This window comes from Aspergillus caelatus (genome assembly GCF_009193585.1).
Source record: "Aspergillus caelatus strain CBS 763.97 unplaced genomic scaffold BDV27scaffold_156, whole genome shotgun sequence".
In the NCBI taxonomy this organism is placed as follows: Eukaryota; Fungi; Ascomycota; class Eurotiomycetes; order Eurotiales; family Aspergillaceae; genus Aspergillus; species Aspergillus caelatus.
In genome coordinates this window covers 1-26,213 of record NW_022475419.1, presented here as the reverse complement: position 1 = coordinate 26,213, position 26,213 = coordinate 1, and the positions used below count along the sequence as shown (strand labels likewise).

Here is a 26,213-nt window from a genome sequence, read left to right as displayed (position 1 = left end):
TACTCAGTATCGGATCAACCAAATAACACATAAGCTAGCTAGAATCAACACGATAATTTCAAATATCCGACTTTGACGAATCTTTTCTCTTTCAACTGTGCTGTCTATATGATTCCATTGCCATCATTTCACTTTCCTGTACTCCTCTAGCAAGGCTGGAACGGCTGGATCCGGTAAAAGATCAGTCAAATTGAACAATAACTTGAATCCAAGCTTAACGGCGGTGGCCACAATGGGTACTGTGCTTCGAGCGTTTTGTCCCCCGAGAGATCGACCTAGACCCCATCACGGCATCTACTTCGAATAGCCCGATATGCGCCCGGCAAAGGGGTACGGAAGATCCATTATATCGGAATCCTACCGTAGTATACTCACTTTTGGGGGGTTTAGATTCCGGTCAAAACGAGATATCGATTTGTCAGACATTTCTTTTTTTTTTTTAGTAGGCGATTCGGGTGGATCAGGGAACTAAATATATTGATAGCTCTTGGTAACCTCCCACGGGTACAGACAGAACCTTGGAAGGATTTCCTTATTACATTTTCCTCGCCTGTCTCTGTTATCCCTCACTCAGCACGATCGAAATAGCAGATACCCTACGGCACCAAAGCCTGTCAAAGCAATCAGGGTACCACCCTCCATCAGGTGTCTAGGTCTGTCTCACCGAAGGCAGCGAGCACAACGGACAGCGGAGACGGCGCTCTTTCTTCACACTTGGTTGGCCTGCGAAATGTTTGACATAAGACGTCCCCAACCGCACATGAATCCTTCAGCAAGCAAATAGGAGGCGCAGTCACTAGTTACCGGGAGGGACTTTCCAAGAGGTCAGGATTGGAGAGTGAAAAGACTACGTAATGTTGAAAGAGGAGGAGAATTGTGTGAAGCATAACTAGATACTAAGTTTCTGTCTATTGTCTATTGGTTCATGCTCTCTTGCCCAGATGTTCCTCTCAATACAGCTGGTTTCTAGGGGATGTCACGTTGTGTCGATGTTCACCGCGTATTTGCTGTTCTTGCGGACTTTGGGTCCATAAATGTACAGCAGGTAGGGCACAAAAGTCATGACAGCACTGACCGACCCGAGGATGGTGAGTGTATACTGCACACCGAGAGCCTGATAAATTGGACCCCCAGCAACAGTCACACCACCTGCAACCACGTATCGAGTGAACACAAGAAATCCTAAAGCGGAGGCCGAATATGTATCGTAGGCATCGATGAGATACATGTACGAAACGATGAAAATAGTTGTGATGCCGAAGCCGAAAAAAGCAGATGCGACGAGAGGAGACCAGATGGAAATTGATGGCTGTGGCAGAGCAAGGTAGAGAAATGTCAGTCTTCCACAGATCAGTTAGACATATATTCCACGAAACTTACTTTGCTGGTCCAACCCATCCAGAACAAACTGATTGGTACTGCCGGTGCACCGCCCAGCATTGTATACCAGAGTCTCATCTCGGGGGCAACGGTAGAGGATTTCTCTCGAGTATACACCTTGGCTGTCCAGCTGTAAACCACTGGCACCACGCAGCTAACCAGTATGATCCCAACTAGCATACCAGCCCAGCAAATGCTAGTCAAGCCCTCAGAGATACCATATATCTCGCCGAAGACATAGGTATAGCCCTCTAGAAAGGTGAAGATGACAATATAGATAATGGTCAAATACAGGGAAATTAGAATGATAATTAGCTCAGAGTAAAACATTGCAAAGGGCCGGTAGACGGAGAGCTTCAGACGCTGGCCTAGGCTCTGCCGTTTCATCTCCATTGGAGCCCTGTATCTCTCATCTCCGGTTTCTTTTCGAAGGATTGAGGCTTTCCAAAAGAGAATCAGATTGCCGTAAGTCTCAGGTTGAAATAAAAGGACCAGAACCAGAACTGCGCCGCCCATGATGAGCATTATCCACTCCAACCAACGCCAGCCTAATGTGACTGGAATATAGCTTCCCATTATTTGACCCAGCATTGGCCCTACAAATGCTGGTATGGCGTAGACAGGAAAAGCATAGGTCTTCTCTAGCGGATTCCATAAATCTGCAATCGTGCCGCCGGCGCAGCTTAAAGGCGTAGAAGCAAAAAAGCCAGCAATAAAGCGAAAGATAAGATGACTTTGAAGGTTTGGGGCGAGGCCTGATGCCATAATAAAAGTCAAATAGAGGAGCATAGTCGTGAAGTATATTGCGTTGCGGCCAAATGTTTCAGAGAAGGGGCCTGATAGCAGAGAGCCGAACCCGAACCCAATGAGAAAAAGACCTATTAAACAATCATGACGAGTTAGCCGGAGTCTGCTACGGGGGAAAGGCAATTTGGGAACAGAAGGCAGAAAGATTGTCGCCTTACCTGTTGCAAGAGACCCAATAACGTCGGATACCTGGAAGTACTCGCTATACTCCCTGACACCACAAGCATCAATCGCTGATGCGGCAGTAACAGCAAGTGCGATCAAAGAGACCAAGACAGTCATGAAGAGCTTTCGCGGGGTGCTCTGGTTTGCAGGATTCAAGGGATCATCCGGTCCATCCCATCCCACAAGAATTAGGTCATCTGAAACTGTCCAGCTCGTGGGAGCCGGTTTCTCCAAAGTGCCGTGGTTGGTGCTCAATCTACAGCTACCCAAGTGTGTGTCAGACAAATGGAGCTCCAACCAATTTCTGCGATAGCTTACTTCGTAGTATGTGGAGACCCGACAATGTAGCCTGGGCAGCTACAGTCATTTTTCAGTTCTGACAAGTGTTGTTGCACCGTTTGCCGAACTCTTTTGTATTGGAAATATGTTTCCATGGCTGCCGATGATTGCACGAGAATACAGCCAAAGGTAGTTGCGGAGCGGGCAGAGAATATATAACATGGTGAAAGCTAGGCCAAACCGCCTAAGTTAGTCCGATTCTTAATAATATCGACGACGCTAAAAAACTGATAAAGTGTAGACAAGCAATAATGATGCTGAGAACATCGGACATCAACGGCCCCATCCGCAACATGATTTCCGATGCCTTTGCAATCTCAATCTCGATCTCCGATGCATCGGACCTAAGTGGGTCACGTTTAATGGAGTTACAAATAATACACGGTGTATTATTTGAGTACTGTACAGTAATTGTAGAATGCCACAACACTTTTACACTCGCATTCTACACCGTATATAAATCCAGACAACTATCTTCTCTACAAGTGAGGTTCATACGGTTGTAGTGGTTACCACTGGATCTTGAAGCCTACGTCTGACTTTCCTAAATTAATTCCCCATTCAACTTCTACCGTACACATATATAACGCAAACTCATCACAGGCTGCCGCCCACTTGCACCCCTCTGTCTCGGAGTGTTTTCGTGCGAAGTGACTGAATTGGACAACGTCATCGTGGGAAGAATCGATCAAGTTGCGGAGGTATTGAAAACTCCATCCAAGTTCTGGACACATCAGCGGATGCATAAGAACCCGAAGGTCCGTACATACCCAATTGATCAGATCTGAATCCATCCACTCCCGTATATCAGTGAAGCTTTCGCATAAATCTTCAAGCTCAGTCTCGGGGCTTCCTGTTGGAAGGTTTTCCGTGCCTGCTTGGGCCCTGGAGCGAACGTTTGGTTAGCTGAGATTGGAAAGACACTAAAGAGCGGCCTACTGCAAATGGCGAAGTATTCGATACGCTCGGAGACATATGTTACTTCGGCCTGATGTATTTTTCATGCAGATAGTCAGATTTTCAAGGTCCTCTCGGAAAGCGTTTAAATCGTATCCTGGATTAACTGCCGTTGGTGTATCTTGAAGACACGAATAGAGGGCCACAGCTGCATGTAACGCTTTCAAACTTGTCACCCCACTGAGTAACCAAAGATAGTTTCGGAGTAGTGGAGCTTCGTAAAGTTGTCTGTGGATGGATATTAACGCGACACTAGAGCTAATACATCTTTCTCGGGATGCTGGAAGGAAACAAGGTGTCTTCGAATGGTGGAATGGTCGGTGTAGAAGGAGATAGAGGTGATGTGCGTACGTCTGTAGGACACACCAATACGCGTAGCTATTGGAATCCAAAAGATTTGGAGATCCATCAATCAGGTAAGTCGAGTCCCATTGCTTTTGTTCCTCGGCTATCGCTGCATCGAATTCATGTAGTAGACGCTGATCTAGCCGCGAAGGACCCGATATATGATGACAGATTTGAGTAGAAAGGCGAAACAGCCGAAGCTTAGCCATCATGACTGACATATGTGTAGGGTCGCTGGGACTGGATCGCGGCGAAATGCCATCCTCTGTGATATCGGAATCATTAACATCCGCTGGCGGGGTGGCCTTGATGTTAAGAAGCTATGACATATCCACGTCCCGAAATAGCATGCCCTGATATGTATGTAACGTCAAGAGACCGGCCCAGCAGCGCCGCCGTCTTTCAGTCTCGATGGGACTTAAGTTCTGGTCGACATTACACCGTAATGCAATTCCAATATTCAACGCCATCCCTAACAAGCCCCATCCTTGGTCGACGGACTCATTGTGGGAAAGATTGTAGATTACCATGAGTAAAGCTTCGAAAGTGCTGAATTTATGCCGGATAAAGAATTCATCCTGCATAAGACAGGTCATCGCAGTCCGGAGAAGGCGGCGAGACAGAGAAACTGTGGCAGGAACTTGCGTCGGACTCGAAGACGGTTGCAACCAGCAAGGCTGCAACCTGGGATCACTTTCATCCATGGTGTTCAAAGCCAAAGAGCACACGGAGAAAAGCAAAGCGAGCCAGGCTAAGTCAATGCCATGGGGTCGTTGCACGAACGCCACATACTGTTTTTGGAACGTTGGGCCATGGAGAATGGGAAATAGAGCAGAAATATGTTTGAAAAAGTGTGAAATGAAATAGTCACAACATGACTTAGGAGGAAGAGTGTCAATAATTTCTTGAAGGGGCATGCGCGGGGTGATGGAAAGAGGTGATAAAGCGTCGTGAGCTTCATATTCTGGACCTGGTCTTTCAAGCACGACTTCCCAGTGTGCACCAAGAGGCGCTTGGGCTGTTTCAGATATCGGCAGTTCCGAATACAGATCTGAGGTACCGGCAAAGTTCTGTCTCAATGGGGTAAACGGAGATTCTACTCCATCGTTAAGCACAGTGGGCGCTGGAGCAGTAACAGGCGTCCGATGAGTCTTGGTTGATGAAGGGGCACTTGGGAGAATTTCGTATGAGCAGGTGGCCTCGCGCCTGCGACGCTTGCAAGAGCCACATGGGTGTTGGCGATCACATCGCAACTTAGAGCGTCGACATTCCTCACAATTAACGGCTCTGCGCTTTCGGCGATGAGACCCCGGAGTTTGCTCTACTGGCGGCCTGTTATGGGCCGAGATATCATGGATCATTGCTTTTCATTTTTTTTTTTTTTTTTTTTTAAAAAAAAAAAAGGAAAATGAAAAGGCCGACACTGGCAGATTAGAAGTCCGACAAGGTAGTTGTTGGTTGGAAACAAGAATGGAAGCCATGGAGCGGATCGGATTTCGAAGGTGGAGCTGGAGAAAACCGCCGCCGATCCCCGATCGATACATAACAATACATGACATCGCAACACAGGATACCATCGATACTGTATGGTGTACACTCAGTATAACTCAGGTGCAGAGTAGTTCTTTACGATAATGAGGAAATAATATTCCAGTATACCTTTACCTCCTATATATCTGCAAAGCATTTCCCAGAACATTCACATCACTCTGGCATCCTACACACTCAACCTTCACAGTATTAATTCATTTTTTGTGTTTTCAAACCGTGAAGTGGCCTTCCGGCCTCATTCAGAAGTTGACCGCTTCGAAGCCCCTCGACTGACGCACTTTCGCCCCACTGTCACGCAAAGATAAGCGCTGGGGGAGAATATCTACCTCATGTACGCCGTAAAGGATTTTTTCTTCCTTCGATAAAACGTAAAGTGTTAAGAGAGATAACCCACTTGCCCTGTGGTAGAAGAATTTTATTTGTGGCAGCTAAGTACCATAGGAGCGAGTTGGGCCTGAAGCAGAATCACTAGGTTGCTCACAAAACCAGCCGTAATAATGGCTACCAAGAGTGGTCTTCTCGTCTCAGAGTCTACTTGCCAGGACTTTGCACAGCGATCGAGAATCCGCCGCTTGCGACGGTGGCGGCGACCTCTTTGGACCCTTCTCCTCATAGGAGTGTTTGTAGCCCTGATTCACGACGAATCCAAAATCAAGATTGGTCCTGATCCACGAAATTCCACCGAATCAGATCTATTTAATGAAGGCATAAACAGATGTTATGAAGTTCGGAGTCGGAGCCACATTCGAGTCGCCTCGGAAAGCAGGAGGAATCACCGGTGGAATCCAGTCTCCGGGCAGAAGGGAGATATCGTTATCCAGAACGCTACTCTCTTTGATGGAGAGTCCACCCGTGATGAGACATTCGATATTCATTTTTCGTCTGGAGTGATCAGATCGGTGTCTCCCACTCGCGTGGAACATCCCACTCCAGAGGGTGCTCATATTATCAACGTGCACGGGAGATTCATTACTCCTGGGCTGGTGGACATGCATTCCCACCATTTATTGCTTCCATTTCCTCAGCTCCCAGCTACCAATGATGTCAATGAGAGGCCACTCCTGGGCCCCATCACACCTTTTGTGCGTGCCATCGACGGTTTCAAGCCATACGATCCCGCGATTAAAATTATCGCGTCTGGGGGTGTCACTTCATCGCTCGTTCTACCTGGTTCGGCAAACATTGTTGGGGGTGAAGCATACATGGTTAAAAACCTACCACTATCTGGAGAATCTGGCGAACCCATAGTGGAGGAGTTACTATTGGAATACGGTCTTCCCGAAAATGGTCGGCAGCGATACCTCAAAATGGCCTGTGGCGAGAACCCGAAGGGAGTGTATGGAAACACTAGGCTTGGTCTCACCTGGCTTTTGCGCAAACGTCTGGAGGAGGCACGGGGTTTACATGAACGGCAGTCTGCCTGGTGCCGAGCGGCATTTGATGTGGAGGAGAGCAGGTTGGCCAAGACACATCACGTTAAAACATTCATCAGAAACCATGGAAAGCGACCGGAGTCTTTTGAACTTGAAACTTTAGTCGCACTTATCAGAGGGGAGCTCAATGCGAATGTACATTGCTACGAGCCCGAGGACCTCGAGCGCATGCTCGCTGTGCTCCATGAGTTTGGAGTTCATCCGCAGGCTTTCCATCACGCACTGGAGGCATGGCAGGTTCCAGAACTTTTGAAGCACCTTGAAGAGTTGGTTTCGCCGCCTGCCCATGATGATGCTTTTCGCTGACCTATCTCAGAAACATTACTATCGCAACATTTGCAGAAAATGCTCTGTTCAAGGCTGAGGCATATGGTGCAAATCTAAGAGGGCCGAAAATTCTGGACGATCATGGCGTCAAGGTTGCCCTGAAATCCGTATGTCCAGATTATTTAAAAATATGAAACGATGGCCACCGCTAACATAGATTCTAGGATCACACTGGCGAGGAGAATTATGCAAAGTATCTAATGTAAGCACCTGCAAGACTGGATTTGAGAATTAAGATTTTCACACGAATAATGCCAGGTACCAAGCAGCAGTTTCTCATTCATTTGGGCTCTCGGAAGACAAGTCTCTACAAGCAGTTACATCTATCCCTGCTCGGTCGGTCCAGCAAGACCACAGAATCGGATATGTTCGCCCCGGATACGATGCAGATCTAGTTTTATGGGACGATCATCCGTTACAGGTCGGAGCGACACCCGTCGAGGTCTTCATCGATGGTCGTTCCGTTTTGGACAGCAATGACCACCTAGAACATCTTCTCCACAACTCCAGCTCTGCAGAATCTCCAGGTGCCCCGGCGCCTCGACCTTCGATTTTGGAACAGCACAAGGAGGACATATGCTCTAGTGTCCATAGCTCTCCATCGAAGCTACTGTTTACGGGCATCAAGAAGGTCCTAGTCGATACTCCCACTCCCCTCGAAAATACAAGAGATATTGTTTTGCTTCTTCAAGACGGTAAAGCCGTATGCCTGGATAAGAGATCCACCTGTCTGTCCACCAAATATAACGAACAAAATGTTACCGAAATCAACCTGAACCACGGTTATATTACTCCGGGCCTCGTCGCCTTTGGAAATAACCTCGGCATCCAAGATATCCCATCCGAGGAGTCTACTGGCGATGGCTTAACTGGCAAGAGCGCAGATGTCCTGAATGAGCAAAGGAGCCTCCATTTCGCAAAGTACGGTCTACATCTCCACGGCAGGGCATTTACCAGAGCCAGGATTGGAGGTGTTACAAAGGCCATCACTGCCCCCCGCTCTAATGGAGGCATTATCCAGGGAGTCAGCGTTGGGATACGTACAAGTGAAACAGCCACAATTCTTGACAATGGGATCTGGAAGGATGACATTGCACTCCATCTGAGAGTTGGACAATCAGCTAAAGGTGAATTATCTAGAACCATATGCTTAGTACCCTTGGCATATCATAGGTCGATAACTGATACTTCCCCAGGTGACGATACACCAACTGTCGCGTCTGGAGTTGAACGTCTGCGTCAGATACTAGAGGCGGGTCAAGAAGGTAGACCAGGAAGTGCCAGCATATATGTACAGGCTGCCAATGGCTCGATCCCCATAGTGGTTCGGGCGTACAATGAGGTACCTCCTACTTCCTCTCCCTAAAGGGAAAGATAATAAAGCATATCTAACTATGCTGTCTAGGATGATATTTCGCAGTTAATCCTCATCAAGCGGAATTTCCCTTCAGTGAATCTTGTTATACACGGGGCCCATGGCGCAGTCTCAGTAAGGTTCTACGGTTCCATTCAAGCACGTATATACTAAGCATACACCGTCCATTACAGGTTGCTGAGCACCTCGCCCAAGCAAATATACCCGTCATTCTGACTGGTAATCGCGGTGCACCTACTAATTGGGAAAAGAAAGATGTTTTCACGGGGCCGCCATTAACTCAGAGCCCGGCAAAAATCTTGACCGATGCCGGTGTGCTGCTTGGTTTAGCCGTAAGCAGCGACTCTAAAGTCCATGGCCTAGCACAGGAGGCACGTTGGGCCGGTAAGTTTGCAGGGCTGAGTGATAAGGAAGCTATTGCCCTCGTATCGACCAATATTGAGGCTATCTTGGGCACTGGGTCAAAGAAGACTGGTATTGGCGGTGAGAAGGCACTAGGCTACACCGGTGATTTTGTCGTGTGGGAAGGTGATCCTTTGAGAGGAGAGGGTTCCGTTGTTGTGTCTATTCAGGATGGTGAGGAAATTGCTGACTGCTGGCCAGACACTAGCAATGCTATTCTGTGAGTTAGTGTGGGTCTCATATCTCATCCAAAGGTCCCTGTACGCTTGTGCCTTAGTATTAGAATTGAAACGAATTCCCTATATTTGCAATTATCTGTTTTAGTGTATTCCGCTACTCATCAAAATGTACTTTCATCAGAAATCCTCAACAAACTTGGTGACCAATTGTTCGGGATTCAGTGATCTTGATGCTACAGGTGAATCTAACCTGTATGTATCACATTCCCTGTTTTTTCTACAAAAGATACTCTTCCTTATAACCTTCGTAAGGCATACTCCACAGTGCATGGAGCTGTAGCCCAAAAGCAAGTAGCATTAAGCCCTATAATCGTGGGATCTATTCTCAATGAGCAGCCAGTACTGGATCCAGTCTGCGTCCTTTGGACTTAGCCTTAAAAGATAGACAATCTGCGAGAGACAGTTGTAGAAGCTTACATACCCCCTCCCCTCTGCCACATCAGCATTTCTCATCTATCTTCATATATAATCTTCCTATAATTGAAGATATAGTTCAAAGAAAAAAATGCTCCACATCGGAAACGGTTTCCGGAAGGGCATAGAGAATCACGTGAGACTCTTAGTCTTTTGGAGTATCAAATCAATGCACTCCGTCATTTCTTATCCCCAGACTCACCGCCTATTTGTTGATCCTCTAACATGATATCCGCGTCACCATGTTTTCCTACTTCTTGTCGTTGATGAATGTGGAGAATAACTTCACCAGCACCTCGCCCCTTCCTTCGTCTATCAGCCCGGAAAGAGTTATTGAGATACTCCACAACCATGTGACGATGATCAGACTGAATCCGCTGGTCATCGATCTCCAACGATGTGAACCTCACGAGGATGCACCGGAGGCCGAGCGGGACCTTATCTGGTACGAGATTACCGATAAGGTATCCTATCTACCTTTTGGCCTTCTTTCCGGACAGGTCAAATATAAGGCTGGTTTTAGGGACCTTCCAATGGGCCTACAGACCCATATATACGCCCCCTTGGGGCTAAGGACCAAGAATAAGTGGACTCTTGAAGACCACACGGTCAGCCATCCGCAGAAACTATAAAGCGATGTTAAACTAAACGGTGCGCAGGACGAGTTTCGATTGAGAGAGGATGTTGGTATGAGATGCAACATGTTGATGGCACCGTTCGTAAAAAGAACAATCATGGCTTCCCACGGTCCTTTGGTAGACCGGCTGATTGTTGAAGCCAAGTCACTGGAAAGGGATATCGGGTCGCCTGTAAGGGGGCTTGTGGAAAGTCGGTCAGGTCTATCGCCCCCTCAAATCGACAAAAGAAAGCAACTTTGAGTAAAACACTCATCCGCTGGTGTATTTCGGTGGGTGGCCCATATCTGGTTCTGTGGAAGCATCTACAGCAAGCTTAAAGGTATAATATATCCAAATACTTGCAAGCCTAAAGAGGTTTCGGTCGGCCTAGATGCCTAGTTAGGCCAGGTAATCGTGCAGATTATGGATACGTAAGCTCATGCAGGTTCTACAATGCTTTCCCTTATACCTTGGCTGTCATGCCGTAGATAGTGCCGATTATGTACAAAGGATGGAGAACCTAGCATGAAACACCTTATAATAAAAATGAGACACAAGATGGGTAGGACCATACAAAGAATTTTGAAACATATAAAGGAACCTACCAAACAAGGATTCAGTGATGCCAGCATGTGGCTTGCCTATCTGTTCTCTGATAGTCCCCATACTCTTCTGCACTGCAGAGCTCGCCTCCTGAAAATACAGTAGATTCTGCACCTACGACAACATATCCAATAGCAGTGCGGTTCTGTTCTATGTACCAGGCATGAGAGGGGTATAGATTCCAAGGGCAGACAAGGACCCGAGCGGGCAGCGGCTTTGCCTACTCTGCAAATGTGAAAAGTACGACCTGATACTTCACTTGCTGGCTTGCATGTGGAAGATGCTACCTGAGTAGGACCATAATGTCTAGGATCACAAGGATCTAGGTATCATGGAACCTTACATTGCTTTGGACGAAGCCTCGTGTAAATGCCCACGGCGTCCGTTAATGGTACAAGGTCGAGGTCGATTGACATGCCACGTTTCACCTGCATATCACAGGCCGATCTCGCTATGCTACGACGATAGTCACGATATTTGGAACCCTGAAATAAACAGGCTCTGGGGAGCCTGTCAGTCCATTTCCTTTTCTTCGTCTTCCACCGGGTGAGAGGACCTTTGCACTTAGTATATTGAACATGTCAATTGAGTATAGGGATGACAATGCTAAAATCCAGAGAATATATCTAACCAGAGCTACGTAAAGCGGTCTATAAGAATGTCCTTTGTTGTACCAAAGCTGAAATTTGGTACCCTTAGACCTATTGTCCCGACGAAAGAACCTTCAAAATGGCACCCACACCAGCCTACTAGGGCTCGTGGGAGTGAACCGCCAGATTTATAATGAGGGCGTCATATATTCTACGCTTACAATACATTTAAATTTATAGCCGAGCGCGATATCCTACTGTTCTTGGTTTTATAGGGCAAGAGAATGCAGTACTCCTGAGAGACATACAAATCATAAACAATTGGCTCCAATATAGAAGCCACATCGATATCATTGAATCGCGCATGATCCAGTCTAGACTGGATGGGACTAGTAACTTGCAGATCTCAGAGCTCGACATCTGGAACGACGAAACGCTATATATGGACTTTGCACAGCTAATGAGATGCTCTGATACGTGGTTACATCGACGAGTGGGCGCGGGCGATACCTCTAATGGATATAATTGGAAGCAAGTCCTATGTAAAGTCCATTACAAGAGTGGAGAAGAAATGCGAAGAGGCGGAGTTTTCATTGAGGTGGTGGAGAGGAGTACTCTAGGCTCCCAAACCCACATGGCTCTGGAGGCAGTGGGAGGGGAATAACACAGTTTTCGAACAGCTACTCTTTCAGGAACCAATTTTTGAAATTACACCACAACCCCAGACTAGAAACAACCTAAATTTTACTCAATCTTTTATATCTATAAAAGCTATCTTCTAATACCAGTATTAATCTAATAGAAGATAGTACTAGAGTTGGCATCGGGTCGGGTTCGGGTCCAAAATCTAGGACCCGGCCCGGGGGTGGGGCCGGGCCGATCTAGGTGAACCCGACCCGAAAAGCCTCGCTACTAGGCCTATATAGGTAGGGTGTAATTTACTGAAATTAGGTATCCTACCTATATAGGCTTAGAGTAGAACCTTAACTCGGAGCGGGTCTTAGATCTAGGACCCGCCCCCGACCCAGAGCCGGGTTCGGAGCGGGTTCGGGGCAGTGTTTTCGGGGAACCCGGTCAACTCTACTTATTCCCACAGGCCACAGCTGCTGGGTGTATTCATGATCTTCGTGTCTTGTTCATACTGGCAGTTGCTCTTGTCTCAAGGAATTTGTCAAGGTGTTGGCGACGGCTTAATATTCTGTCCCATCGTTGCGCTGATGTCGACCCACCTCTCTCGAAAGCGGACGTTGGCCATCTCCATTACAGCTTGTGGGGCGGCCACAGGTGGATTGGTCTTTCTCGAGATCGCGCAGCACGTCTTGCATTGTGCTCTATGTTTACGTGTACTGTTAGGAGTAGGTGGTATCCTCCCCATATTTTAGCTAAAATGTTCATGGACAGGCCAAAGAGTAAACGACACCACCTACAGAATCGCCTCTGGCACCACCTCCTACTAGGATAATTCAACCTGTGTATACTGTAACATGCTATCCTGTCTCCCTTCTAGTATTCTGCCTTGACAATAAGAATGTAGGATAGAGGAGAAGAGAAGAAGGGCCATGTAAGCTTTAGAAGGTGTGGCTTGGATAGATGTAAGCTGGTTGAGTTCTAGTGAAGCTATCTGAAAGAAGATAAGAAGAAAACTCTGCTTGTTGCTGACTAGATAACTACTAAGTGGCTCTAATGCAAGAGATACTCTCCAATAGTCTGTAGCTAAGCGTAATTGATCTGATTAAAGAGCCACGCGCGTAGATGAAGGATGAGCTGAGAAAACACAGAAAGAAAGATAAACCTGGCCGGGCGCTGAAGTCAGCAGCTTGGGGTTGCAGTATCACTGGACCCAATATTTCCTGTCACAGGGTCAGGCCAGGTGACGTCTTTGGGGTCATGTGGTGCTCCGGTCTTGGGGTTATATGGTGGACCTGTGCCGCTCTGAGCAACTGGATCGCCGGCTGAGTCGATCCCTTGTGGGTATCGTCCTTCTCCACCGGTTGCTGAGCAACATCATAACGAAGTTAGCCAAAAACAAAGTTTTGTGATAGAAGTGTACAGATGCCTTTGATGCTATGAGAAAGAAGGATATGGCGAGGGATAGCAGTCTATCTTACATTCAGAAGAGCTGTCGGTATCACTCGAAGGGCCGTCGCTGTCACCGGCGAAGTATATATGGTCTGGTCTCCCTGCACCTCCTGAATCCATTGTGTCTGCTGTATTTGCACGGTAAGTCCCATCTCCTTGGTACTGTGGTGCGGCCCCCTTTCATCATGTCTGTCCATCTGCCGAAGTCCAGACAGTGCCATGGCTGTATAGCAAGACTCACCTTCAACATTGTCTCCAGTAAGGCTGCTCCCGTCTCCTAGGTCAGTCGGAGCTTCTGTATCAAAGGTGTATTCTTCATCTCCCCCTAGACCACCATCAGAGATCCCAAGTAGATCACCAAGAAATTCAAGAAGACCGCTCATGCTTCCAGAAACCTATTGGCACGCTTGTAGCAAGGACTGTGTTTTGGAATCAGTACGAGGAAGTGTGAAGAATGAAAGAACTTTTTCTGGGCTTCAGAAAAGTGGGTGTAATATGCGGACAGAGAGGAACAGGCCTGGGCCATCATTGCCACGAAAGCCATCCAAGGAAATGGAGCCTTCGGAACGTGGTCTAGAGCAACTTAAATTCATTTGGCTCAAAAAGTTACCAAAACATGCAGTGTATTAACCCATGCCGCATTTCGGTCACAGGGATTGGATTCTGCCTATAGGATGGTTGAAGGCGAGTATTTCCACTAACTTATCCACTCATTAAGGTTTGTGGTGTCACTGGGGCGGTGCAGGGAAGGAGGGTGCTTTTAGTTAAGAAACATATGATGTTCCCAGCTGATTCAGCCAACCTCTTTCTGTTCCGCAATCAAATGGGTTCTTTATATGAGTAGTCGTCGACTCAACTCAAAACGTATTCCGTGTCTACACCATTCACGGAGCAAAGATACTTCCTAGTGAATTGATAAGGCCACTTCTTTCAAACAATATGGATAAATTTACCCCGACGTTCGACTCCGACCGTTTCACAGTTTACAGAACATGGGAGTATCAGAATAGTGTTATTTACCAGATGACAACATGGACCGACGCGGTCGCCTATGGATTATCATGGGTCTCGCCGACAAAGCTAAACGTCGTCTTCCTTAAGGTGCAGCTGCCGACGTTCCATGAATCCTATGACAAACTTGCAGCATCTGGCGTGGAGCTTAGTCCAGATACCCGCAATGGCTTAAACCATGATCTCGGGACTATGCTATCACAGAGGATTACTCCCTGGGAGACTATATCAGGAAGAGCAATCAAGGGTTTGTGCCGGGAGCATCCCAACGATATTACCATTGCCGCCCCGGAGGTGGTCGGACATTTACGAATCTTCACCATTGTTTGGGCGCCTCAGGAGAACGACCGGCCAAGGCTGCAGGGAATGCGGGACTTTGTCCAAGAAAATTTTGCATGGCAATTAAGGGAAAGCAAGATTGAGTCCGTTATCAGAACGCCGGTCCAGTGGTTTGGGAGTACAGCTGCAAGACTATTTCTATGGGGTTCAATGGGTCCATCGCAAGCTTAGGTTCTTACCACTACAGCATCTGGATGTGTGATGACATTGCGCAGCTCCTAGGGGTCGTAACAGAATGAGCGGAGGGTTTTATTTTTCCTCCTTTCTTCTTGGTCTCCTTTCCCCTTTTCTCCATTGCGATGTATTTTGGGAATTAGTCTTAGATATTTCTGCCAATCCCTACTACTTTCAGCTCAGTTACGTGATGCACTCTTGACGTTACAATGTAGGCGACTCTGGCCGACTCAGAGGGAATCCTGTTCTCTGCTATGCAGCTCTCAGCCATGGGGGTAACCCCCGCCGGCAGACACAGTAGATAAATTTTATTTGTAAACAATTAACACCTCTAAGCATAACAATCTCGCGAAAGGAAACGTTCACAATGACCTTTCTTGGTGAGGGAATTCTGCGAATAGAGAGAATAGAGGTATTGTTACAGATTGAGTTGACATTTTTCCAATATTCCCAAAGCCGAGAGATGATGAGCCACAAGATGCCTGCCCATTCCCACTGGAAGGTATATCTGAGAAAGTTAATACCGTCTACATTCTCTGGCAGACTAGCACAGGCACAGGCTGATAGAATTACTGTGGATAGCAAAGCCCAGAGGGCCTGACAGAATGTCCGTACCTCAATCCCCGCCAGCCATCCAGACCGGGCATCGGCTTGCTTGCAAGGCACGGATTACAGAGGTTGCTAGAAGCTGTCTAGGATGTACTGCTGAGCACATTAGATGAAGAACTAGCTTGTACAGAATCCATTGGATGGTGGACAATATTGGTCAAATTCATCCAAAGCTTACTAGGAAGTGGGAGGGAATTTACAGGACTTCGTGTGTGTTAACTCATCACTCATCTTCAAATATCATGCGTTGGAACCATCCGTATAATTCGCCAACCAGAGCTCCGAATCGACCTTCGTCATTTGTGATTCTGTTGAACATCTTAGTTGCCCAAAATTTGCAATTATTCCCAATCAGATGATAGTCTCCGTGTTCTTGAATGAGTTGCTGCGCTGTTTATGGGTGGAATAGTCAGATACCAAGCTGTTTTGCCAAAAGGTATCAAAAAGTGTCTTATACAGACCAATCTCGAGGATCTCTTCATCAGAATAAGACGTGTAACCCATAACATCTGTCTCGATAATGAGACCTTTAACGTTCTCGTAGTCTTCCCGGCTTGCGTTCAGATTGTAATTCAGTGTTACGCTCTTGCCGTCGACTTGGTTTAATTCGTATCGCTTTAGGTCCCCCAACTCGCCAACCTACAGATTCCAGTTAGCCTCGCCGTTATAAGAAGTTGAAATAGATGGATATACAACCTCTACAGCGTAATGGTTGATGATTTGTGCCTCGAAAGGGTTATTCCATGACCCAGAGGCGCTAGATAATTTCCCAAACAACCTCGTGGGTCGATGGACCATGACTACTTTTCGAATCTGAGCCATCTATAGCAAATGCGAAAGGACTGTTCGGATCTGAGAGACTGCTATGTTACAATAATGAAAGATGACACCGCTGGTCCTATACCTAGTCAAACACACCTCTGTGCGAACGGGCAGTCAATATTGATTTTCTACCATTTCTCGGAAACAAAAACACCTTGAGAAGTAACGATCCATGGTTAAGTGGGGCGCAGCTGTTTCAAGGATGGACTGTTGGATGTGAGGGCGAAGTCTCGTGTTGAGCGATGATCCATTGGCGCCCCACGGGATGAGTCGTAAGATACCTGGAGGTGTGCAACAGTCCACGGTTTCGCACTGCCTCCACGACCCATTGGAATTTTGACCATGGTTTCCAAGAAATGGTATGAACTAGGCCTTCATCTAGAAACAAACACCGCGGACCCCCTCTTCACCAGTGAAGCAATGTTTGACGAAGTGTATATTTGTTTCACCCGGGTCAGACAGATAATTCTTTTTTTTTTTTCCATCGCAAATACCGGTCTTCCAATTCGCAATATCTTCGTTCCCACGACTAGAGATGAAAGGTCGCACAATGTCTGGTGATTCCTCAAAGGATCACCAAGTTGTAGAATACCCGAGGGATCTGATGGTTGAGGAGGACATCAGCATGCCCAGTGAGATTGCAGGTGATGATCTCCAGATGAACATGAGTAAATCATATGACTGGAAGCCCAGCGCTGGCCCTACTGCGCAGACCCATCATCTACCAGCCTTCTCAGGCAGGCCAGCACGACAACAAGCAAACCGACGCGGACCCGTCAAGGCCACTGGCTCCCGAGGGGTTGATGAGATTCCGGTAGAGAGCGATGCTCAGAGTACGCCTGACAAAGTGTCCGTGTCACAGCCCCCGCCAGCCATCCTGCCACGCATCGGCTTGCTTGCAAGGGATGCATTCGAGGGCTCGCTGGACACTGTATCCATCATGGTGCGGAGCGCGTTCTCGGGTATCCGTTATCCGCTGCAGTTCATATTGGTCGTTTACCTCATGATGTACATTTGGCTATCCGCTTTCACCGGTCTGTATGGTCACCTTGCCGCGATCGTCTGTAACCAGCCAGTGCTCTCATATGTGCCTCAAGCGTATGGCTTCTGCAATGACAGTGTTCAAACTCCCCCGTCCGTGCCCTTGAACTTCACCCAATCAGCTGAGGCGCAGGAGCAGTTGGGCATGGTTTTCAGAAAAGCGGGGGAAGGCGCAAATCTGGCGTTTCAGATCAAGAGCAATCAACATGCCGTCAGAGACCTTGCTATGCGGGTGCGCCTTAGTGAGTTGGAGAATAGAGAAGCTATCACACAGCAGTTGGGCCAGATTATCTCCACCTCGAAGCCCTTGGTTAGGTGAGTCACTGATTACAGCAAATCATACCTCAAAGAGAAATAAGGTGCTGAATTTAACGCTCCATCAACCACAGAAAGCTGTCTAAATTCAGTGCCAAAGTCAACACAGTACGGAACACTGTCATTGCAAGGGACAACTATGCGCTGAAGACGCTCAGCTCCATCCAGGAACTACGGCGCTCTCCGCTTATCAACGTACTGACACTAATCGACCCATTTGGTCTTCTATTGTCCCGCACTGTTCTGGCCGCGGACGAGGCAGAGCTGCGAAGAAGTTTTGTTCAAACAGTCGAGTCCATCGTCGAGAGCATCCCCAACCTCGTCAAGAACGCCGAGGGGCTGCTGCAGGATCTAGACATTCTGGAAGAAGCACACAACGCCATTGCCGATCTCACACAGCACTCTAAAAAAGCCAATGACCTATCAGCGCAGCAACGCGACATCCTGACGAGGCTGTGGGACAGCCTGACTGGCGAGGACGCCAATTCGCCTCTTCTCAAAGATCTCACCGAATATTACGAGCAGGCAAGGGATGTGGTTGACGTTGTGATGGTCACACTGCGGAACGTGCAAGACAATATGGAAGAATTTAGGGACGTCCATAAGAAACAGGTATTCGTAGATAGTGGTACACCGCTGGAGGTGCATATGGGAGAAATCCGTCGGGCGGTAGACTCCTTGAACCAGCAGATGTCGACCTTAGATAGGAGACAGACATAGGTTCGTCAGGGACTCCAGGCTGAATTCATCTAATCGTCTGGAACGGTATAGCCTGTCAGTGTGAACTATCATAGTATGCCACTGCTTTCTGGGTCTGGGAAAATACCTTGTCAGACACTGGTTTCCGTATTCTGAGCTGTTGGTGGCTCATCTGTCATCTGGCGTTATGTAGTTAAAAAAGTATTGCAACACTTGGCAGAAACGCGTACCACGTTGAAAAAAAAAAAATAATAACTATTTTAAACACTTACTATACTACTAACATAAGGTCTTTTAGAACTAAAATTAACCCAAATTAATAGTTGAGATTTAAATCATCTACTAAATAATATACTGCCTTGACTAAAGGTCTAAATGTAAAGGCACCTTCAGCGTAAGCGCTTAGGCTGATAGTATGCCTACAGAACGTAGTATGCAGCGTGGTTCATGGTCCTGGGGAGCGTGGTGTGCGTTGTTTTGCAGCTTTGGGTGGATCAACAGTACGTCGCCAGATCCCATATATTGAAGATGTAATTACATTGCTGACTCTTGATATTCTTCATAAGGTATTGGAGAATTTCAGGCTTACTACGAACACAATCTTCTCTGCCAGTATTCGAGCAGCAAAATCTCATGGATTCCGTCACTGCAGATATCCTTTATGTTTGCCGTGGTACCGACCATCTCTACTCATTGGGGTCTCTCCACCGCTATATGCTGAATTCTAGAATAGGGGCCGAGTACAGGTCAAATTTACGACAGGTTTGGTCCTCGATATATTCTGTTGGGTGGATCGCTTCTGCATGTCTTCGGTTTAATGATGACATCGATATCAAAAAGGTACTATCAGATACCCCTATCGCAGAGCGTATGTAGTGCCGTTGTTGCAGCTGCCATCTTCCTAGCAGGTGTGCATATACTACTTGCTCCCCGTCGGTCTATGTATCTCGGCTAGTACCTTACAGCGGTGAGCTGCATCCCCAGCTGGTTTAGCAAGAAGCGCGGCGCAGTATACAACATTGTATCCTCCGGCTCAAGTATTGGGGGAGTTATCTTCCCTATTATGATCAGCAAGCTTATTACCATTCTGGGAGTTCCATGGACTATAAGGATTTGCGCATATCCCGCCGAACCCTCGGAAGCTACCGAAGGAGTCCCTAATACGACCATTCAAATAGGTAAGGATGATTTTACTGGTGGCGGGCTTCTTCATTCTCACTTTCGGGATATTCGTCCCTATGAAATATCTCGTTACTACAGCAATGGCAGAGGACGTGGGCCGGGACCTAGTTGAGTACTTAGTTGCCATTCTGAAAGCAGGTAGGTAAGGCTCAATCCTGCTATTCGAATCGCATCATGAAGCGTCATTAATCACACAATTATATATAGCCTCTTCGGTCGTATAGGTAGGTTCTGGAATCTTCCCCGATAAAATCAGCTCATACAAAATCTTCCTGGCTGTCACCTCTATCGCTGCCATCATAGTTCTCGCGCTGTGGATACCCGCCTCGAACAACGCCGGACCCATTGTCTTCGCCATTCTCTTTGGATTTGCCACGGGTGTGTGTACGTTGCGCTTGCCATTGGTCTAGTCTTGAAACTCTCCCCGTTCCCTGAGATCGGATATAGAACTGGACTCCTTTTCCTGTTCGTCTCCATCAGTGGCCTGACGACAAATCCGATCGCAGGCGCTATCTTGCAACACTGGGATGGATCGTATACAGCGATGAGGATCTTCTCGGGTGTGTTATTGATTATAGGTTTTACTCTGGTGCTGGGTGTCCCGTCTCCGTGAGACAGGTTTGAAGTTAATGCCATTTTCTAAAAGGTTCTGAAGTCTCAACAGTCAACGGTTGATATTATTTATTGCTTCTCTTTCCACGATCTTGCAACATGATTCTTCGTTCTATCCATAATTCACTCTTGACCCCGTTGAGAGAAATTTCGCATATTTCTGCGTTTCTTTTTGGGATGTAGTACTCAATGATTATCTATCGCCTAGTATTAAGACAAACACATGCTATATACAACTTTATTTCAGAATAGGTAAACAGATCAATTAGACCAAGGATCAGGTCCAGACCGATCTTTATCACAGAATAACAGGAAGCCCGGCCTTTTGACGCATACTATAAACCTTCTCTTTCCACCGTTGAAAATCCCAATACGATTTGTAATCTTCTTCGAGGCCTATATAATGCAAGTCCTTTAACCTGTAGTCGATTCGATACTCCTTTACCAATTTTCCATCAACACAGATCCTGATACTTCCCACATACTCATACAACATCTTTCCATAAGGTGCCATAAAAATACTCATACCGAGAAGATACCCAATATATTCACTGATAAGATCGGCCAACCATTCCGGTCGCATGAGCAAGCCGAAACCCCCGATACAAAGTGATGTGGATGATTTTGGGTGGTTGTCATCGGCGCCCCCATTTATCCAGGCCCAGAAGCTCAGATCGGCAGGTGCTAACATTTCCTCCTTAGGTGGTGAGACAAAGTCTAAGGTCAAACAGTTGATCGTAGATGACATATCGTCCGTACGGGGTCCAACACTGGCGTCTCTATGCTCAGCCAAAGGTCCCACTTCCAGGAAGCGTTCCAACAGATAGTAGAAGGTCCACACGATTCGAGGCGGGGAGTCACCGTCGGGTAGCAAGTGGTATCTGCGCCAACTCGACGTTGGACAGGTGCCAACCACCCTGAAGGTGACTGTGAGATCCTCCACATGGCGACAGGGGTTGGAAAGAAAACACCATCGCGGATGTAGCTCTCTCTCGTCGCTCAGGATCACATCGAGCTTGAAAACCGATGGCGTAAGAGACTTATCCAGTCTTCTCTTGGTTACTTCGGCAATCTGGTGATTGACAAGTAGAAGCGATAAAGGGTTGGATGTCCAAGCCTCATGATAAATCTCCTGTGCCCTCCAGTATTTGACGGTCGAAACCCCGTGCGCTGCCGAAAGACAGTCCCCGTCTTGGCGGGGCCAAGGCATATAGTTCTGCCATCCTGGCAGGGGACGTTCAGGGGCAAGGACTTCGTAGCGCAACACCAGCTCGATGATTCGGTCTAGGAGCTCGATCGGTAGATTTAACAGAAAAATGGGCATTCTGTAGGACTCATTTACGGGTGCATAGAAATCGGATCTAGAGTCGGTTCAATATGTGGGGTTGCGTGCGGGTGACACATATGATTGATGTTCAGCAGATGCCCAGTGCAGTGCCAAGCGTTCTCTCAGTTCATCCGTCTAAGCGACAGTTACTTACCGGTACAGTCGCGCTAACATTAGCGCGCGGAAACTACTGCCGAAAATATACGGAGTATGTAGAGTACAATCCTTGTTTACTATAGGTATAAACCTACTAAACTTTATACTTAAAAATACAGCTTAAAACTTGCACAAAATATGCGAATCATGAGATTCTGGTGTTTGTTCTGCTTATCAACCCGCCAGTGGGTACCCGCCAATAACCCATTGGTTTAATATCCAACCCTATATCCAACCCACGGGGGTATGGAGAGACCTAGGTTGAATGCCCCGTTTGCCGATTACATTATAACTTTAGACATGCAATTTCATTCAGGTAGATAATAACTTTTAGTATGTGATTGCAACAGATGGCCACGTGGTGGCTGGTGTATTTTCTGACCCGAAATTTGCAAATGGTTGAAGCTCCGTTATAGGAGGACTCGTAAGTTCTTGTTACGAGCGGACCTAGGTATCGTCAATATATCACGTTTTGTTTCTTGAGTAAAGCAGCAGACGCCAAAAAATTACTGCCAGAGCTCCAAGTCATCGAATTCAAAGGTTCCATGGCCCAGTGCAGCAATTGCCACATGTAAAAATTCGCTAGGCGCTTCATCATCTTTCTCTGCGCAAAGCTGTCCATTCACCATGAAGCGGACAGTGTTCCCATTAGCTGTTATTTTGAGAGTGTCAAAGCCATTATAGCTGGGGCCCGTCAGAGTCTGAGGCACGAAGGAACACTCGCAATACAGAGCAACGTTGCGCCATTCGCAAATACTGTAATAATTATTGGACTCTTTGAGCAATACCAGGCCTTTTAGCGGGATATTATTCTTTCCTTCGACAAAGCGGATCACAATCCCTGCACCAAGTTTCCCGTCAGTTGAAGATTTGAATTCTCGAATCTTTACTGCCACAGATAGGCTGCAGTCACTGAGGTCGATTACTTTATCGCCAATTCTTGCTATGTGCTCCATCATATGAACCCACGAATCATTCCTGGCCCCTGCGCGCCCCTCGACGGTGTAAGCACCGTTACTTGTGTATCCCCTCCAAAGACCGTTTTTGGTCTCATAGTCCGTAGGACCTCTTGACTCACCGGGCTTTAGGCGTACGGGTTTGAGGGTTGAGCTTTTCAGCACAAGCTGCCAGTTTTCCGACATTTTCGTCTATGTACGCTCTTGTTGTTGCTGTGGTATGGTTGATGGCCTTTCTACCCCCTTCAGATAGCTCCACTGCCTCCAAACCTCTGTCAACATCAAATCGGTAATAGAATTCCAAGCGTTTTGCAGTTTAAAACCTTAGGAAGTCAGAAGAGACCCAGGCTATATGTTTGATTATACTCGTGCCTTACCGCTTCTCATTGTCCAGATGTTTATTATGCGATTCAGTCGCAATGTTAATAGACATTTGCACGGCTTCCTCGACTGCTTTGACACCTGCAGGTTCAAGGAAGTCGAAGTAAGAAAAGAGAGTTTGAACATCATATTGGTATGTCGCACGGCCAGTTCCTATCGAGACAAAACACCCTACCTGTCGTACGGGATCATCCAATGGTAATAGATAATCGTCTGACTGTAGCTCATCAATCGCGGCGTCAGAAGGGTTGTTCTTTCCGAATCCACTGTCAACATAGTCGATGTGATCGATCGTGACCGGTTCGAAGTATGTTGTCGCAGCTGCTGTAGCAAGGCGGACATTTAATATTGAACATTGTTCTAGGCTCGCTCTAACCCCATACGTTCGAAAAAGCTTTATGTTTTCTCGTCGTTTTTAGAAATCGCTGCCACCGCAACCTATAATTCCATTAGCAATTCAGGTGTGTTTTGAATTTTGAACAATCTCGGAATGTCATACCGGGACATGTCCTTCGTCTAGCTTAGACTCGTACATGATCACATCATCGTTTACCTGTTCATCGATGACCTTTTGGAGTCCTTCATTGCTAGACCGTGAGCCTTTAAGAGTCAATTTTGCCGCTTCCTTAATTGATCCACCCGGGAATATGTCTGTCCCCCGTTCTTCGAAGATGGCCTTGCATTCATTAAGTGTCTTTCCCAGGCGTCCAATAAGAACAGAAATCAATCCGCCTGTACTTGTCCCACAGATGTAATCAAAATAATGGTGTGATTCTGGAATGAAGTTTAATTTACTCCGCTGTTGCACCCTGTCACATGTCATCAAATCACATGTCAACCATATCTTTAGATAGTCAGATAGAACCGTTGAACCATAAGAATATCAACTAATTTGTAACTATCAAAAGCCTTTATCTACTATCCAGTAGATTGAATAATAAATTATCTATTATATTCTAGTAATATATTCTTAAGAAGTTAAGATACTAGAACTTTTATTTATCTATTTTACTATTTTAATTATCAATTTTATTTACTATATTATTGTGATTGCAAGTAGCGGTATGCTATGAGAGGTAGAGAGTTGCCGACCTCCTACCAAGGCTAGGGGGTCGCTACGTCCTTTATATACACAAGGTAACTGAGCATCGTTGGGTTAAGCCCGTGCGTGGTGAGGTGACTAGGGGTATAGCTGCCGATAGTCGCTTCTCAAGATAGTGCTATAGGTTACCCCAGCGTAGCTGCGATCACATACTATATCAGAGATAAAATCTGTTTTTATCAATAATTTTACTATTAAGATAGTATTCCGGGCTGAAAATAGATTTTTTTTTATAAAAAAAAAAAAAGCACGCAGTTATATATATATATATTAAATAACTTTTTATACAGTTATCTTCTATATTAATAGTAAAATAGATAATCGGAGGATTCTATAGCTAATACCATATAATAAATATAGGTGGGTTGGGTTGGATTGGGTTCAGGGAACCCGAATCTAACTACAGTTAGATGAAAACTACAGTAACAGGAGGTGTTTTGGCAGGTATAGTATTTTGGAATGAGATAACATTGTGGGCTGTTATCTAAGCCGTAGGTGAGCTTTAAGGCAGTGTGCTGCCAAGATTAGAGGTAGTGCTGATATCATCACGTGAAATACCGTAGGTGATCACCTGACGACCGGTCCCACCTGACGACCGATTTCCCACCAAATAACCACCGCAGAAATGAAGCCACAGGGCCACATACAATTCGAATTATAAAGAGATATTTTAGTATATTAAATATAAGGCCCTAAAGAAACTAAATAAGTTTTTTAATCATCCCGAAATTGTTGTAGAAGCCGAATCTGCCTGCCTCGATAATTTACTGTTGTAGAGGTCTCTCCTTCAATATCAGTAGCTGGTATATCAGTATCTTCTTTATCCTTAGATAAAAAAGATATAATAAGTTTCTTCTTACCCTTTCTGGCCTGTTTGATATTATTTTAAAGCTGATTATTAGTCTCCTTAGCCAGCTAGTCCTTTTTCTTCTGGTATTTCTTTTGCTCTGCTTACTAAAGGTGCAATTCTCTATTAGATACTCTGATTCTTTTCCTTTCTTCTATTAACTGTTGTTTCTCTGTCTTTTCATACTGCCGACAAAGCTTCTCTTTCTCTTTTAAAGCTTTAGCAAGTTGTATAGCCTTCTCCTTTTCAATTTAAAGATCCCGAGTTTGCTGGATTCTCTTTGGAGAATAAAATACTGTATAGCTATCCTCAGGAGCACAAAAATTAAAAATAAGAGATTTTCTATACTTGTATTTCTTCTGTTTATTCTGAAGGGCATTTTCCAGATCTTCACAGTGTAATTTAAGCAGGATATTCTCTGTAGAAAGATAATATATTGTAGAGCTTAATTTTTTGGAGTTTTGATTATAAATATCAGAAATAATCTGCTTAAGAAGTCTCTCAATCTTTCTCCAGTCTTCTGCCTGTAGAACTGAGCGTAAGAACTTACTGGAAAAAAACCTTTAATCCTCCTCTTTAGTAAAGTATATCAAAATAATCTCCAGATTCCAGGACTATAAACTAACTAATTTCCATATATTTATTTATTTAATCAAGTTTAACGTCCATATGGAGCCAATCGGCTATGACAGACACATGCGTCTAGGCAGTGGTCTAGGCCACTGCCTCTAATTTGCCCCTAGAGGCTCTACCAGCCTCTTCTATCCTCTGTGTATTCGTTCTGGTCCTTTTCCTCGCCCGAACCGCCTATCTGCGCCAGAGCATTTGGGCTGTGCCCTCCTCGGTATTCATTGTCTATTGGGTATTACCTAGGCGTGTCTAGGCTACCCCTCCTACTATCCTTCTCCCCTACTCTCTGCTTCCTCTACTAGCCCTAGATCTCTTAGATTATCTCTAGAGATCCTATCTATCTCCCTGGCTGCCTCTCCTGGAAAGCATCCAATCTTTGTTGTTGCA

At 46.2% G+C, this 26,213-nt stretch overlaps 11 protein-coding genes across 11 annotated transcripts; 5 read left to right on the top strand and 6 right to left on the bottom strand.

The window, feature by feature from the left end:
• Positions 1-976: 976 nt before the first annotated feature.
• On the bottom strand, positions 977-2,786 carry BDV27DRAFT_166493 (MFS transporter; the record flags this gene model as incomplete). Its single annotated transcript, XM_032074201.1, has 4 exons — positions 977-1,309; positions 1,381-2,258; positions 2,346-2,608; positions 2,671-2,786. 4 exons carry the CDS (start codon positions 2,784-2,786, stop codon positions 977-979), a joined length of 1,590 nt encoding a protein of 529 aa, XP_031925050.1.
• A 452-nt stretch (positions 2,787-3,238) lies between these two features.
• On the bottom strand, positions 3,239-5,354 carry BDV27DRAFT_166491 (uncharacterized protein; the record flags this gene model as incomplete). The annotated part of the gene is made up of 4 exons (XM_032074200.1): positions 3,239-3,415; positions 3,462-3,576; positions 3,631-4,298; positions 4,329-5,354. The coding sequence occupies 4 exons, from the start codon at positions 5,352-5,354 to the stop codon at positions 3,380-3,382; spliced, it is 1,845 nt and encodes a 614-aa protein (XP_031925049.1). The 3' UTR covers positions 3,239-3,379.
• Positions 5,355-6,041: 687 nt separating this feature from the next.
• Positions 6,042-9,305, top strand: BDV27DRAFT_160194 (uncharacterized protein; the record flags this gene model as incomplete). The annotated part of the gene is made up of 7 exons (XM_032072990.1): positions 6,042-7,243; positions 7,294-7,411; positions 7,469-7,506; positions 7,563-8,431; positions 8,501-8,646; positions 8,710-8,793; positions 8,853-9,305. 7 exons carry the CDS (start codon positions 6,042-6,044, stop codon positions 9,303-9,305), a joined length of 2,910 nt encoding a protein of 969 aa, XP_031925048.1.
• Positions 9,306-9,976: 671 nt separating this feature from the next.
• BDV27DRAFT_166487 (uncharacterized protein) lies at positions 9,977-10,742 on the top strand (the record flags this gene model as incomplete). The annotated part of the gene is made up of 3 exons (XM_032074199.1): positions 9,977-10,342; positions 10,394-10,543; positions 10,725-10,742. The coding sequence occupies 3 exons, from the start codon at positions 9,977-9,979 to the stop codon at positions 10,740-10,742; spliced, it is 534 nt and encodes a 177-aa protein (XP_031925047.1).
• A 2,519-nt stretch (positions 10,743-13,261) lies between these two features.
• BDV27DRAFT_132214 (uncharacterized protein) lies at positions 13,262-14,133 on the bottom strand. Its single transcript, XM_032067823.1, has 2 exons — positions 13,653-14,133; positions 13,262-13,538 (listed from the first exon to the last, which is right to left on the bottom strand). Exons 1-2 carry the CDS (start codon positions 14,004-14,006, stop codon positions 13,398-13,400), a joined length of 495 nt encoding a protein of 164 aa, XP_031925046.1. The 5' UTR covers positions 14,007-14,133; the 3' UTR covers positions 13,262-13,397.
• A 327-nt stretch (positions 14,134-14,460) lies between these two features.
• BDV27DRAFT_132213 (uncharacterized protein) lies at positions 14,461-15,329 on the top strand. The gene has a single exon (XM_032067822.1). The coding sequence runs from the start codon at positions 14,563-14,565 to the stop codon at positions 15,142-15,144; it is 582 nt and encodes a 193-aa protein (XP_031925045.1). The 5' UTR covers positions 14,461-14,562; the 3' UTR covers positions 15,145-15,329.
• Positions 15,330-17,495: 2,166 nt separating this feature from the next.
• On the top strand, positions 17,496-18,717 carry BDV27DRAFT_166485 (uncharacterized protein). The gene is made up of 2 exons (XM_032074198.1): positions 17,496-17,934; positions 18,009-18,717. The coding sequence occupies exons 1-2, from the start codon at positions 17,519-17,521 to the stop codon at positions 18,652-18,654; spliced, it is 1,062 nt and encodes a 353-aa protein (XP_031925044.1). The 5' UTR covers positions 17,496-17,518; the 3' UTR covers positions 18,655-18,717.
• Positions 18,718-19,066: 349 nt separating this feature from the next.
• Positions 19,067-20,428, top strand: BDV27DRAFT_147371 (uncharacterized protein; the record flags this gene model as incomplete). Its single annotated transcript, XM_032070727.1, has 7 exons — positions 19,067-19,133; positions 19,200-19,306; positions 19,474-19,501; positions 19,599-19,726; positions 19,812-19,953; positions 20,044-20,193; positions 20,226-20,428. 7 exons carry the CDS (start codon positions 19,067-19,069, stop codon positions 20,426-20,428), a joined length of 825 nt encoding a protein of 274 aa, XP_031925043.1.
• Positions 20,429-20,652: 224 nt separating this feature from the next.
• Positions 20,653-21,827, bottom strand: BDV27DRAFT_166481 (uncharacterized protein). Its single transcript, XM_032074197.1, has one exon. It carries the CDS (start codon positions 21,749-21,751, stop codon positions 20,726-20,728), a length of 1,026 nt encoding a protein of 341 aa, XP_031925042.1. The 5' UTR covers positions 21,752-21,827; the 3' UTR covers positions 20,653-20,725.
• Positions 21,828-22,170: 343 nt separating this feature from the next.
• BDV27DRAFT_23318 (uncharacterized protein) lies at positions 22,171-23,260 on the bottom strand. The gene is made up of 2 exons (XM_032076086.1): positions 23,244-23,260; positions 22,171-23,189 (listed from the first exon to the last, which is right to left on the bottom strand). Exon 2 carries the CDS (start codon positions 23,050-23,052, stop codon positions 22,417-22,419), a length of 636 nt encoding a protein of 211 aa, XP_031925041.1. The 5' UTR covers positions 23,053-23,189; positions 23,244-23,260; the 3' UTR covers positions 22,171-22,416.
• Positions 23,261-23,643: 383 nt separating this feature from the next.
• On the bottom strand, positions 23,644-24,070 carry BDV27DRAFT_160186 (uncharacterized protein; the record flags this gene model as incomplete). The annotated part of the gene is made up of 2 exons (XM_032072989.1): positions 23,644-23,685; positions 23,747-24,070. The coding sequence occupies 2 exons, from the start codon at positions 24,068-24,070 to the stop codon at positions 23,644-23,646; spliced, it is 366 nt and encodes a 121-aa protein (XP_031925040.1).
• Between the last annotated feature and the right edge of the window lie 2,143 nt (positions 24,071-26,213).

Excerpts from the sequence above, each read along its gene's own strand:
- BDV27DRAFT_23318 (XM_032076086.1), bottom strand. The coding sequence starts at position 23,052 with ATGTCGGAAAACTGGCAGCTTGTGCTGAAAAGCTCAACCCTCAAACCC.
- BDV27DRAFT_132214 (XM_032067823.1), bottom strand. The coding sequence starts at position 14,006 with ATGAGCGGTCTTCTTGAATTTCTTGGTGATCTACTTGGGATCTCTGAT. Across the intron at positions 13,539-13,652 it reads TACCGACAGCTCTTCTGAAT|CAACCGGTGGAGAAGGACGA; the intron begins GTAAGATAGACT and ends GATGTTGCTCAG.
- BDV27DRAFT_132213 (XM_032067822.1), top strand. The coding sequence starts at position 14,563 with ATGGATAAATTTACCCCGACGTTCGACTCCGACCGTTTCACAGTTTAC.
- BDV27DRAFT_166481 (XM_032074197.1), bottom strand. The coding sequence starts at position 21,751 with ATGCCCATTTTTCTGTTAAATCTACCGATCGAGCTCCTAGACCGAATC.
- BDV27DRAFT_166485 (XM_032074198.1), top strand. The coding sequence starts at position 17,519 with ATGGTGCGGAGCGCGTTCTCGGGTATCCGTTATCCGCTGCAGTTCATA. Across the intron at positions 17,935-18,008 it reads ACCTCGAAGCCCTTGGTTAG|AAAGCTGTCTAAATTCAGTG; the intron begins GTGAGTCACTGA and ends CATCAACCACAG.